Raw genomic sequence first — 12,931 nt, 5'->3', positions numbered from 1 at the left:
AAAATATACCCACTAAGTCATAATTATGCTTTATATTTTTGGTGCAGAAATTACCAAGGCTGGAAGAGATCGATGTTCGGTACACGGATGTTTGACTTTTGGTGTACCTCTTGTTTGCACACAAAACAGTAAATGCATCCGTGACCTTGTCACGCAATCAGTTGTACTCTCCTCCCCTCAAGTTTCCAAAGCTCAGTGAGGCTGTGTTGACAGTTCGACCATAATTATCAGTGGAGGACTACACGCGTGTACTTTCTTAACAGATCACCGATCATGTAACATAGTTACCGTATTTAGCTTTGAAACTAGACAGTAGTCTCGAACTTGATTTTTTTTTATCACATTCAAGACTTGAGTAGATTACATTCTTAAATAAGTTGTTCACACATCGGCTACAGAAATTACTAATTTCAGAAACTAGATGTACAGAGATCAATTTATCTGTGATGGTGTGGTACTGTGTAGCTGTAAATTGCTGTTTGTCGCATGGGAATATTATGTTCCCACCAAAATTCGCAATTACCTTTTACATTTGCAATGCACGTGAATCCTCTCCTTTTCAAACTAATTTTGTTCCTTTTTGTTTGGTCTTAACATTTTGTGATATTTTATTTTCGTACTAAACTAACATGTTGCGGACCTATTCAAGAGAGAAGTGACGAGCGAATGAAAAAGTCAAGACTTTTGTGTTTTGAATTGGAAGAATGCATCATGCGTTGGCCCTCAGCTTTTTAAAAATCTTTATTAAATATGCGCTCGCTCGTAAGTAGTTATTTTAACTTGTTTTCGGTTTTCGTTAGAACCTTGACTTCATCTTGCAAAGGGAATTTGAAATTCGCATAATTTGGAAAGACACAGCTGTATTGAGACGAGTTAATTATCTTTCAGGACTTCTCCGATTTGTGGGAGAAGAGGGTGGGAGAGGGGGATCGGGGGGTTTAGGCAACAGACTGGGAGCCAATTTCGTTTTGTCTCCCACGTCCTGTTCTTTTGTGTAAATTTTGCGCCCGCGATAATGCCACCGTGGCGTTCAACGTGGAATTATTGTGATAAGTTCCGTGGCTCGAATTTAAGAGTAGTGTTTTAGCACGTAAATTATTATTGCCAATTTAAATTATATGAAGCTCGCCTAGTGGGACTCAATTGGGATAATGGAGATATATGAAAGGGGTGTACATTAATTAAGTTAACTAGAGCTTATAGAACCTATTGCTTAAAGGATACTGCATGTTTCTCTTGCAAATGTGTTTTTTTTTTTTTTTCTCGCATGGGGTAGGCAATTTAACTTAAATTAAGCGCTATCGTGGTGTTGATTTATTTTCAATTGATACATCGCCTGTTGTTTCCTGAGGCTGAATGAATGCAAAAGGTGCAAACGAAGAGTAGGTGTTGTTGGGTAGATATATTTTACCCTCAGCAGTACTGGGAATTGTATTACATTGACGTCCAAGACTCAAGATTAATCTTGGATGCTGTCTGCCCACGTTAAATGACATATCTCGCAAAATGTGTGCATTTTTAAAGCTGAAAATAGTTTTCTGGTTATTTAGTGGTGAGAGAAAGTTAGACGGATATATTCGTACACCTAGTAAGTCCGCCTTCAAAAGATATCGTTTTGAATGCGCTAAAAATGCCTTGCTACACAGGAAATAAAAAGAGCCATGAAGTTCTTAGGTTGCAGAATTAGACAAGTTATTCGGCTGTAAACCCTTGTGAACAGCAAACATTTAGGATAGCGGTAAAATTCATTTCTTTCTATGAAAGCCTTGTGTACAATACAGATAACAATGTAACTTTTTAGAGATAGGGTTACTTTCCACTTTCTGTGGTTTTTGTTTATATAAGGAGTAAGAGCATATCAGCGAAAAGAGCCACATTTCTTGGTTTTTCTACACCATCTTCACAGATAATGAGACCAAATGTGACGTTCTTTTCGTCGTGAAATGTAGCTTTTAAGGTGCACGGTTTGTTGTGGTAGTACGGACTTCTGAAGTCTTGCCGACGTTGTAATGAGAAGTTTGGATGTAAGATAGGCGCATGTACACTTATAAGTATTAGTGAATGTAAAGCACAACGTTCTATATTTAGGTGGTAGGGTGGTAATTTCGCTCCCAGAAGCCTCGTCACCCTGTTTGGCTAGCTGCTCTCGGTTTGCTGGGAATTACTCAAGGTCACCGTTTGACCACTTTCCTAGCTGTAGTGTTGTTAAAATTGATAAGTTAAACACCTTTATGCCATTAGCCAGTCAGAAGCTACCAACCTGTGTGGCGCCTCAGACATCAGACTATCAACATTATTAAGCACCCACGATGCTTTTCTCAATTCTTCCGGAGACTGAGAAACCTCCATTACAAATGAAACATTACTTTTTCAGAAACCACCACAATATCTAATCAACAGTTAATTATAACATAGAACGCAGGTGAAAGCTTAGTTTGTTTAAAAAAAGGCTATATATTGTTTTGTTCCAAGAGATGCGAACTTATATATAAATATCATAGAGAGTACCTTTGTTTTGTACATAAAATTTACTTCCCAAGGTTAATTAAGTTTCATCTATGTACAAAAGCGTAATGTGTAATGTTCTTTTTTTTGTTCATGGCCTGTAATTGTGTACGAGACACGAATTTAAGCGTAACTGGTATAAATTATAACTTCTGTTCCATGTGTTGTGAATTAAAAGTACTGTCTTGAGTATCTGTGGAATTTCTTTGAATCATTCCAGGGTGTTAGTATAATTCTAAGCTGTTAGATCTCAATTTTTATCCTAATCGTGGTTATTTGAAGTGATTGGATAGGTAAGCTGGCAAAAAGCCAAGGTGGCAACAGTAGTGAAAACAGCGGTGGTACAGGTTAGGTTGGGTGCCACTGCACAATCTCTATTTGTGCTTATATGACTGTGAAAATTGATGTGAATTATACGTTGGTCAGTCGCTTCAGCACGATTTGAATGGGTTTAAAGTTTGCATACAGCTCCTGGATACCAATTGATCTGTTGGATGGTGAACAACTAAACCCCAGACTGACTTTTACTGCTGTTAGGACGGATTTCAATTTTCTTATACATGGGGCGATTTAGAGTATGACCACTGTCCTCGTGAGGGATGCTGATGCAACGCTGCTTATCATATTCCTGAGTGGGAGCTACGCGCTCGACTTATGACCTAGCCTGGACCTGTGGACCAGAGCTAGGTAGTAGGGTAAAGTAAACTTGTCAATTTGAGTTATCCCTTTTATTGGCAGAATATTCTGTACTAATCCACAATTTTATTGGCAGAATATTCTGTACTAATCCACAATTTTATTGGCAGAATATTCTGTACTAATCCACAATTTTATTGGCAGAATATTCTGTACTAATCCACAATTAGCACCCGAACCGGAGTCCACCATATCGACCACCGAACCATCTTAGAGTGACGTCAAAAATTACTATATCCCTCAAAAAAGAAACGACAACTTTGAGTTTACATTTACAAGACATGTTTCGACATTCTCATGTCCTCTTCAGTTGCAAATGAGCTTTTAACGGTTGTACATTTGAATTTATATTGAGGTACGTTACAAATTACGTGTCAGGGCTTACGTTTCAATTTGAATAATAAATACGCGAAAAATGTAAATAGCGCGCGCTTGACTGGATCAAAAAAAAATAATAATAATGATAAAATAAGAGACCAAGGAACAAGGTAATTAAAAGGAAAGCAATAATTCGAGAAGCTTCAATTGCTTATTAAGAATGGGTTTTTCCCACTTGATATGCAATGCCTCTTTGATCTTAATTTGGTATTTTGAAGCGGCAGAATCTAAGATCGTGAAACATTCAGTATCACAAGAGTCAAGACAGGCCCTTGATGATTGCAGGTGCTTGTAAATATGCAAAGTTTTGTCCGACAAGAGGTGCTCACGAACTCGTGTACAAATGTATAAAGGCTGATAGTTTCGAAAGAAACTGTTTGGGGCTGCGTCGGTGGGAGTAACAAAATAATTTGGATATATCAACAAAGTTGAAATGGTAAATTGGCCACGTAACGTCGGAGCTAATTTACCATTTCAACTTTGTTGATATATCCAAATTATTTCGTGTACAAATGTGGCGAGTGGTCTCACCAACATAACTGACATTACAGCCAGCACACGAAAATTTATAAACGACACGCGAACGTAGACCTAGCGGTACTGAATCTTTCACACTGAACATGTTTCTGAGTTTAAACGTACTGAAGACTAACTGTAACCCATCTCTATAAGTCGAGAAAAGATTCCAGTCGGTGAGTTGCAATTAAAAAAATAATAAAACAATATCCTTTCCTGTAAAGATCATTTTTTTTAATTGTATTTTCTTCTTTACCCTCAGGTTAACAAATGATTTATTTTCTCTTAATTGTGATACTCATCTCTATCGAAGACAGTTTCCCAAAGTTGCGCATACCAAAGGGTGGTGTTTGTAATAAGCATCCTTGCATGAATGTAGAATTTTTGAGAATTTCAAAGAAATTCTACAGGTCCCTTTTGCCTCCAAAAAATCAGAGTCGTAATTTTCTCGATCTGGAGAATTTGTGTTGGCACTGGACAAGTACGCGAATAACACGTATAGCGCTCAGATGAACAGTGAGCAGTGGCTGCGCAGAGTATTGTACCTGGCAGTCTGGGACGAGTTTCACGCATGCGTATCTCATTCTGGAAGATTAGTTCCATCGAACCAAGAAGCAACATGGCGGAATCAACAGAGAGCGCAAAAACCATCTCTTTAGAAGAAGTTAAAAAGCATAATGCGGCGGGTTCGTCTTGGTTAATTATCCATAACAGAGTTTATGATATTACGAAATTCTTAGATGAGGTAATGATTTTTTTTTTCAACGAAAACTCGCGTGATTTGCGGTGTGATGCAATCCGCACCGGCTATAATATTGTACATTACATCGACAAATAACTTGATCATGTTTTTCTGGCTCCAGATCGCATCAAATTTAAAGGGAAAGAACAGTTTTCATTCTTCGTCAGCTCTAACCTGTTACAGGGGCTAATATGCACTTACAAGTTTCTTACAAGTGTTATTTGTCCACCAATGACTAACGACTTTTATTTATTCAATGATAAATGTTGACCTTTGCTCATTATGAGTTAACGTACATACTAGACGTGGTGCACCGATCTTCTCCTCTGATATATTTTATATTTGTATTTCCCCTTCATACACACACAATCTATGGAATAACTTAGTCTGATGTCACTTCCAAACATTTTCATTCCTCATACCACGTTCACTGGTAAACGCGAGCGACCTCCTATAATTTAAAAGCAGATTCCTGTATCACTCCTCTCCCGTAGCTATCATTTTGCCTCATGTGGCAGGAGATGAAACAGTCACCTCTCACATGAATCACTGCAACAATCCAGCACATTAAATTACATTATGTGCCAGTCACTGGGCAGAAAATATTTTCCCTTACCTTTTTCACTGCACTATTCATTGGACAGGTGCTTGCGACTTGCAACTTGGCAAATGGATTTGTATAATTTTTTAAATACCAATAACAATCATAGTAACACATAGTGCAATGACAAAAAAAAATTGAGTAACTTTCTCTGAAGTCTTAAAAAGCTGAAAGGAAAGAATTTACTTGATAAATTTTACACATCTGGTCTGATGTATGCCTTCATAAGAGTTTTTCAAGGTAAGAACCACTTTCTAAGATGGGTGAAAAAATGAAAACATTTTGCCATTCTTTAAGTTGCTATTTTCTTCATTATTGTTTTATTGCTGTCATTAATAACACCAAAAAGTGTAATTTTATGTTTCTTTTTTCACATTTTAGCATCCTGGTGGAGAGGAAGTACTACTTGAACAAGCTGGTTAGTGTTATTTTTATAAGTGTTATTTTTATGTGTTATTTTTATAAGTGTTATTTTTATAAGTGTTATTTTTATAAGTGTTATTTTAATAAATTGTGGTTTTAGATGACATTTATACAGTTGCTTCACTTGCATCCTTGCAACTATTTGTTTTGGCTTTGAAAATTCCATAGGGGTTCATGCCATATGTTGCAAAGAATTGGATGCAACAAAAATTGTCTGTTTACATGTATAAGAGTAGGTGTTCTAGTACTTGGAACAGTGATGTCTTCTCTTTCTGAAAAGAAAAGATCTCCAGTTGGTCCTGAAAGATACCAAAAATTAATAGAGTGATTGAAAATTTGGGGAGGTGATGAAATTCACTTAGGATTCTTTATGCTTCAAGGGTCTGATGATGACTGTTATTATCATTATTATAAATGACAGAGCAATGTTTAATTAATAGAGTGATTGAAAATTTGGAGAGGTGATGAAATTCACTTAGAATTCTGTATGCTTCAAGGGTCTGATGATGACTGTTATTATCATTATTATAAATGACAGAGCAATGCTGAATTGTATGTGGATACCAGTTAGAACTTGCTCGTGCTACAAGCTATAGGTGTAGCTGACACCACACAAACTTGTTGTAATTTAGATTTCTTGTGTTTTAGTGTATTTTAGCTATAGGGCGTTGCTTTTCATGGGACACCAGTCCCGTTCGCACCTGCCCTTTTGGGTTAGAATTACATTTGTTCCTGTTTTCATTTATTTTTGTCTCTATATACTGTTTTTGTTTTTTTCTAGTTAGTACTGTCATAAACCCAATAAAGTTGTTAAAAAAAAGGGTACATTGCAGTTTCAGGAAAGGAATATGACCACAGTGTCCTTTACAGAGAACAAGGAACCCTCTTCAAATTGCCTCACTCTTAATGTGTGGCTTGGGAGCTCAGTTACTAGAGCAGTCCAGAAGTATCTGGGGATAAAACCTGAATTTGTTCAGGTTTATCCTAAGCAATTTTCTTAACTGCGGGTTGCCTGTGAAGATCATTTGTCATTTGTAATCACCCATAGGTCTACATAGGATTTATTTCATTACTTATGATTATTACTACATATTGTTATACTATTTTTAAATTATTTGAATATATCAACAAAGTTGAAATGGTAAATTGGCCACCGTTGCAGTTATAAAAGCTGACGTTTCGAGCGTTAGCCCTTCGTCGGAGCGAAGGGCTAACGTTCGAAACGTCAGCTTTTATAACCGTAACTGTGGCCTATCTACCATTTCAACTTTGTTGATATATTCAAATTATTTCATTAACCCCACCAATGCAGCGCCAAACAGTTTCTTTAGAAACTATCAGCCTTTCATTTGTATTTTAAATTAGTATCATTATTTTTATTGATATTAGCTTTAGTTTTTAATAAAATGTTTGTGACTTTGTGGTATCATTTCTGATACATAAAGAGTGAATGAAGTTTAGTTCTAGCTGCACTTGTAACTTTCATACTAAATTAATGATTTGGGGTTCTGCAATAATAAAGGTGGAGATGCCACAGAAAACTTTGAAGATGTAGGGCATTCTTCTGATGCTAGGGAACTGATGGAGCAGTACTTTGTTGGGGAGCTTACTGAGGTGAAATTTCTGATAGATTTTTTTTATGTATGTGGCCAAAATTTCAAAAGTCTAAAAAGTTTTTCTGTAACACACATTTCAGCTGTAGAGTAGGAATTTGAGTGTGGGTGATGGAAAATCATGGAAACCAGTGCTCCCGTCTGTGACCATTTTGGTTGCAGTAGGAAATAGAAACAATTTTAGGGACTAAGTTTGCAGGGGTAGTTGCCAATTCGGTGACATTTGTTTGGAGGTCATGGAATCTTTTAACTACTGGGTACCTAGTTTTAGGTTGTAAATGTATGTATAATATATACATGCATAACGCATGTATGCTCTGGGTGTTATTTTTCTGGGGACTCTTTATTTCCATTTCTGGCAAACACTTATAATTTTAGGTTGCTAAATGATAAATTAGCTTGAGCCCTTTTCTTGAACCAAAAAAAATTGAATCACAGAAAGAAGTGGTCATACTGATTCTTATGTATATTTTTGAAAAGGCATTTAAAACAAAGTACTGTACAGTATCAGAATGTATCAGTCAATAAACTATTTATATGAATATTTTTTTTATTTCAGGAAGATCAGATTCCAGAGAAGGTATGTACTGCACTAATAGTCCAACTCCTACACAACTACTGACAGTGTCAGGTTCTTCTTCAATTCATATCAAACAAAAAAAAAGTAGAGAAAAGTAGCTGGAAACAATTCTCCTGTGGGCAAATGATTTTGTTACTCCTCAAAGGAATCTATTCTGTTACTTTGAGGAAGTCTCGCTTAGTTAAAAGATCAATTTTTAGGGGTATCACAAACCAAAAAGAGAAGTTGTGCTATACACTTCTATTTAGTGGAAGGAAGCCACCGTTCAGTCCTTGTTAATGTTGTTATTTAGTGGAAGGAAGCCACCGTTCAGTCCATGTTAATGTTGTTTGATTATGACTGGAACAGTATATTCAAATTTCTTCTTTTTTCTCTCCATAAGTCTAAAGAGAAGAAAACTATTCAACATGATGAAGGCAAACCTAACTGGTAAGTTTTCAGAACATGCACAGCATATGCCATATTTCAAAATGGTAATAATAATACTGATATTGAGGATCAATAATTATTAGTTGTCAGATATCTGGAATTCATGGTCATCAAGTTCATTCATCGTACTACACAAATAAGTTTGCAATATGAAAGAAGGGATCAAAATGAGAAAATTAATAAATGTAATTTTTGATTGTAAATCTTGTAATTTAAATATTCATTTTTTAGACACTGATTAGAATAATTTAGGAAAGAGTGAAAAGGGGAGCATTTATAATAAAAGAAGATAAACCAGTATTCTCTAATGACTCAATAACAAGGAAAGCTAATGTATATCTTTGTCAATTGAAATTACAGCTGTGTTCAGTAACAAGTGAACAGAAATTTGACAGAGACAACTAGGTGGGGAACCTTACTGGCGTTGTGAATTGAAATCTTTGACAAAATGTGTCTTGAATTTTTCAAACCACTAACTTGATGCAAGAAAAAGACACTTTTAACAACATGTACACAGGCATGCTACTGATTATGTTCGATGTAGCTCTCAGGTAGCATCATACAATTGATGGGTTTTCCATTTGTCTTTTCACAGGATAAATAACATTCTTTTGCCAGCGGGAGCTGCAGCTGTTGTAATTGCCATTGCTGTTTACAAGTATTTCCACTCTTAGGAAAAATCTGTTTTGAACCAGAAACAAAAGAACTTGTAATCATTCTGAAATAATACCAAGGAAAACCGTTAGAAAGTTGATCGAAACATCCCTATCACAGGAGGTGTCTTTCTCAATGAAAAGAAACTGAATTAAAAAAATTATCTTTTTCCCCTACAAACTTTCTCTGTTTCTCTTCAGCTTTTAATGGTAACTCTTCTTTCTACTAAGAAAGACTTTTTATCAAATAGTTTAGTATGTTAAGGGCAGCTTTGGAAAGAACTGTCCATGCTGGAGTGTGGCTAAATAGTAAATGAACATTAGTTATTCTGTTTGTACTCTATTTCTGTGGTTGCTTACCTGTCAGTCTTATTCCCAGAGCCTTGGATGCTTTGTCTTGCCTAATGTACTTCTGAGGTGCTGGTCAAAATATTGGAAAGGGAGCAACAAAACTTTGCTTTCTGTGATAGCTCACTTTTCTTTTTAAAAATTAGGAATAGCCACCTGTGATAGACCCTGTGGAGAATACCTTGCAAACTCTACTGTCAATTGAATAATTCAACCACAGTTGACCTCTGAAGACCAAACTGTAGCTTGTTTTCTACCGGACAAATATGGTTCATTTCTTAGTTTCGGAGGGTGCAAATTCCTTTACAGGGGACAACAAACCCAAAACCACCAGGATTTGTCTGATCTTGCCACACGTGGATCGGTGTAAATCAGTGGCTAGAAGCAGCCATGCAGCATCTGGAAACACCGGGCAAACCCCACCCTTCGGCATAGCTTACGAGGTAAACGTCAATGCCTTTTTTACAAAAAAAAAAAAATGCGTGTTCTAGCCGAGCGGAGACAAATGCGAGGCGCGCTATTTTTAACTCGTCATGTTTTTGCGAGAACGAGTAGAACGTTAAGGGAAATTTTTGAGCGAGAGGAATTAGAAGAAAGCAGGGAAAATGGGCATCATTTTTTTCGCAGGTTCAAGATGGGTGACGCCTCACGCATTAGTGGCACGGCGCCAAAAATAGCATCTGTTTTGTTTTGTTTTGTTTTGTTTTGTTTTGTTTTGTTTTTTTATTCAACCTTCCCACAGAATTTTCTAAGTTCTATGAGTACCGCTTCTGGTGAAAAGTGAACATAACACAAAAGAAATGTATTAATGATAAATGCGTCCACAGAGGTAAAAATTAGTGACTCCTGGCGTGTAACTTTAATTTGTCCCAATGCACATTTGAAGAAGTGACCAAATCGCCTTGTTAAGGTTATTTCCCACCTTCAAGAGGCCAAAAAAATCGCTTTTTCTTTTATTGGACCAGATTGAAATTTGACATTTTACCTAACGTTTACAAAAAGAAAAATTTAAAAATCTCATAAAGCGTCCGACTTATTAGGAAAACGTATTTTCAAATTAACAAATGGTAAACACCACAGCGTACACTATTGAGTTTACCATTTGTTTTATAACATTACATTGATACATTGTAGCTAAAGAGTTCCCTTTTATTTAACAAATCTTACGCGACCAGAAAAAACAAGCGCGCGCGGAAAAATAGTCTTTGCATTTGCTCACGTCAGCAGCGTACACCCATGGGCAAATGGGGGACGCTAAATTGACCAATCAGAGCGCGCGCTTTACTTTGGTTATGTTATAATGAAAGTTAATAAATCAGGAAGTTGTCATTATCTCGTCATTATCTCAGTTGCAGCCGTGGTTACACTTACCTCCTTCCCGAGGTAACCCTGTGGGTAATAACCTTGGTTGGGATGGGTTTGGGTTTCTGGTCAGGTTTAATCCTCCGGTTACATAATTACGAGGTCAACTTTTGACCTAGCAGTGTTTGGCGGGAAATTAATTCATCATGGAAATCGCAAACCGCAAACTTACGGTTTTTATTGGAGTATTCAGAGCAAAGACGAGTAAAATATACTTAATGTGAACCTCGAAAGTTGGCTATGTTTTATGCCGCGTGTCTTGAATTTGGTGTTTGTGAGGATATTTGCCGCCATTTCAGCGCAACACCACAAAAATGCCCAGCATGTGCAGCGGTTTCCGCATTTACTATTATCTTCCATCCGACTGGTTGAACTACTCTTGTGGTCAGATGAACCACTGCTAAACCCTACGACTTGGTTCGGGAAACGTCATGGGCAATTCTTTTGTTCTTTTTTATGTATCCATAGCGATTTCCCATGGGCAGTTTCACTGTGGGAATAGAGGTCACACAAAACGCAGACTTCCCGTGGGTAAGGTCTCACTTTCCCGTGGGCAAAAGGTCTAGTGTAACCATTATCTCGTAAATTCCCCTTGGGGGTTGGTCGCGGCAATTTCATGTTATTTGCATGTTTTTTTTACCTTGCAAACTTGATAACATTCCTACGCGGAAGTTCTCTGCTAGTGGAAAGTCTTTTCACATGGATAAAAAACATAATTCAAAATTAGAGGGAGTCATTGGACAAAGAAAAAAAAAAAAAACAGGCCCAAAGAAGAGAAATGGCACCATTTTGTCAGGAAAATAAAAAAACAATCTTGGCACTCCTCTCCACGCTGGCATCCAAATTGCGAACAAAGAAGTCGCCATCAAATCTACATTTGTCGTTCAAAAGGTTACAAACGAAGTTTCCTTTCAATAAGCAAGTAACGACCTTGATACAAAACCATAGGCAATCGCCTCGAATCGCATGAAATCATGAATAAACCTACCCGAGGGAACTCATTCAGCGAGGAGGGTATTCCTTAAGCTGTCTGTCGATTCACTGTTTTGCTTTTCAGCAGTTTTCCCAGCTTTACTTTTTTGCTGTGGGTTTTTCCTTTGTCAGCTTTGCCCATTACTCAACGTTAAACAGAGCGAGATAAAAAAACGTGAGTGCCATGCGATACTTTTCCCGGGAAAATCTTGATCCATTGATACTGACGCCAGGACGTCCCGATCCCGTCTTCCCATTGGTTCGCGGTTTCAGGAGGCGAGATCATCTCCTGGGCCCAGTTGTTCAAAGAGCGGATAACACTATCCAACGGATAAATCGCTATCCAGCGGTTAAGCGTTAACAAAACGTACTGCGCTATCCACTGGATAGAGATTTTATCCAGTGAATAGCATTATCCATCCTTCGAACAACCGGAGCCTGGTGTGGCGCTAGGAGTTTACAAACCTTTAGAAGCTAAAATCTCGCATTTGATTTTGGGAGATATACATCCACTTTGGGCGAATTTATAGGCTATTTAAAGTTGATCGATTTTCGTGAAATTTCGCCGAAACATTCCAGGGATAATGGCGAACGAAACTGTGTCAGGAAATTCTGATATTTGAAATATTTTTTACGACCAATCAGAATATCGGAAAAGCCAAGGACCCTCGGTCGTCTCACGCCTTACGGACTCCTTACAACCCCAAATGAAAATGTCGCCTAAATTATATTTTTATCGCAAACTGCGTTTATTGAAGCTTTCCTTTGATGCATAGTTTGTTAGGGTTTTCTTGAAACTAGCGCGCGTACGAATTTTTTCCCGAAGGACAGTCGCATTCAATGTTATTTATTATTCAATGTTAGCAGCCGGCAGTAATGAAATCAACATATCTTTCATGCTGGTGATCATGCATTCTCACGTTTCCGTTTGTGGTTTAACCAATGTTCCATGTCGAATAAATATATCTTTTAACCAAGCGCGAGGGCCGTACTGGGAGAATATCGGACAGAGGTCTTGACAGAGGTCTTGACAAAAAGTGCCCGGTCCAATACTTAGAGAATGTTGACCGGCAATAGAGCATTTTGATTGGTTGATTTTAGTTATTGGCCCTC

The 12,931-nt window shown here is 37.3% G+C and overlaps 2 protein-coding genes across 4 annotated transcripts in view; both read left to right on the top strand.

The window, feature by feature from the left end:
• LOC111340825 (C-Maf-inducing protein) overlaps positions 1-2,697 on the top strand; it is a 38,377-nt gene extending 35,680 nt beyond the window's left edge. For both annotated transcript variants that reach the window (XM_022947739.2, XM_088751591.1), the window contains exon 23: positions 48-2,697. In XM_022947739.2, the coding sequence (XP_022803474.2) occupies positions 48-95 (48 nt within the window). In that variant the 3' untranslated portion in view covers positions 96-2,697. The remainder of the gene's footprint in view (positions 1-47) is intronic.
• A 1,977-nt stretch (positions 2,698-4,674) lies between these two features.
• On the top strand, positions 4,675-9,467 carry LOC111340828 (cytochrome b5). 2 transcript variants are annotated; one of them, XM_022947742.2, is made up of 7 exons: positions 4,675-4,840; positions 5,820-5,856; positions 7,384-7,475; positions 8,034-8,054; positions 8,437-8,483; positions 8,844-8,888; positions 9,079-9,467. In XM_022947742.2, exons 1-6 carry the CDS (start codon positions 4,715-4,717, stop codon positions 8,854-8,856), a joined length of 336 nt encoding a protein of 111 aa, XP_022803477.1. In that variant the 5' UTR covers positions 4,675-4,714; the 3' UTR covers positions 8,857-8,888; positions 9,079-9,467. The 2 variants fall into 2 exon arrangements, with proteins under 2 accessions (XP_022803477.1, XP_022803476.1); XM_022947741.2 differs by lacking the exon at positions 8,844-8,888 and having other exon boundaries at positions 4,676-4,840.
• Positions 9,468-12,931: the final 3,464 nt, after the last annotated feature.

This window comes from Stylophora pistillata, chromosome 3 (genome assembly GCF_964205215.1).
Source record: "Stylophora pistillata chromosome 3, jaStyPist1.2, whole genome shotgun sequence".
NCBI classification, from domain to species: domain Eukaryota; kingdom Metazoa; phylum Cnidaria; class Anthozoa; order Scleractinia; family Pocilloporidae; genus Stylophora; species Stylophora pistillata.
Note: the sequence above shows the minus strand (reverse complement) of the source record. Positions and strands in the feature narration are given on the sequence as shown.

Coding starts and splice junctions, on each gene's coding strand:
- LOC111340828 (XM_022947741.2), top strand. CDS start 4,715: ATGGCGGAATCAACAGAGAGCGCAAAAACCATCTCTTTAGAAGAAGTT. Junction 4,841..5,819: donor TTACGAAATTCTTAGATGAG/GTAATGATTTTT, acceptor TTCACATTTTAG/CATCCTGGTGGAGAGGAAGT. Junction 8,484..9,078: donor GATGAAGGCAAACCTAACTG/GTAAGTTTTCAG, acceptor GTCTTTTCACAG/GATAAATAACATTCTTTTGC.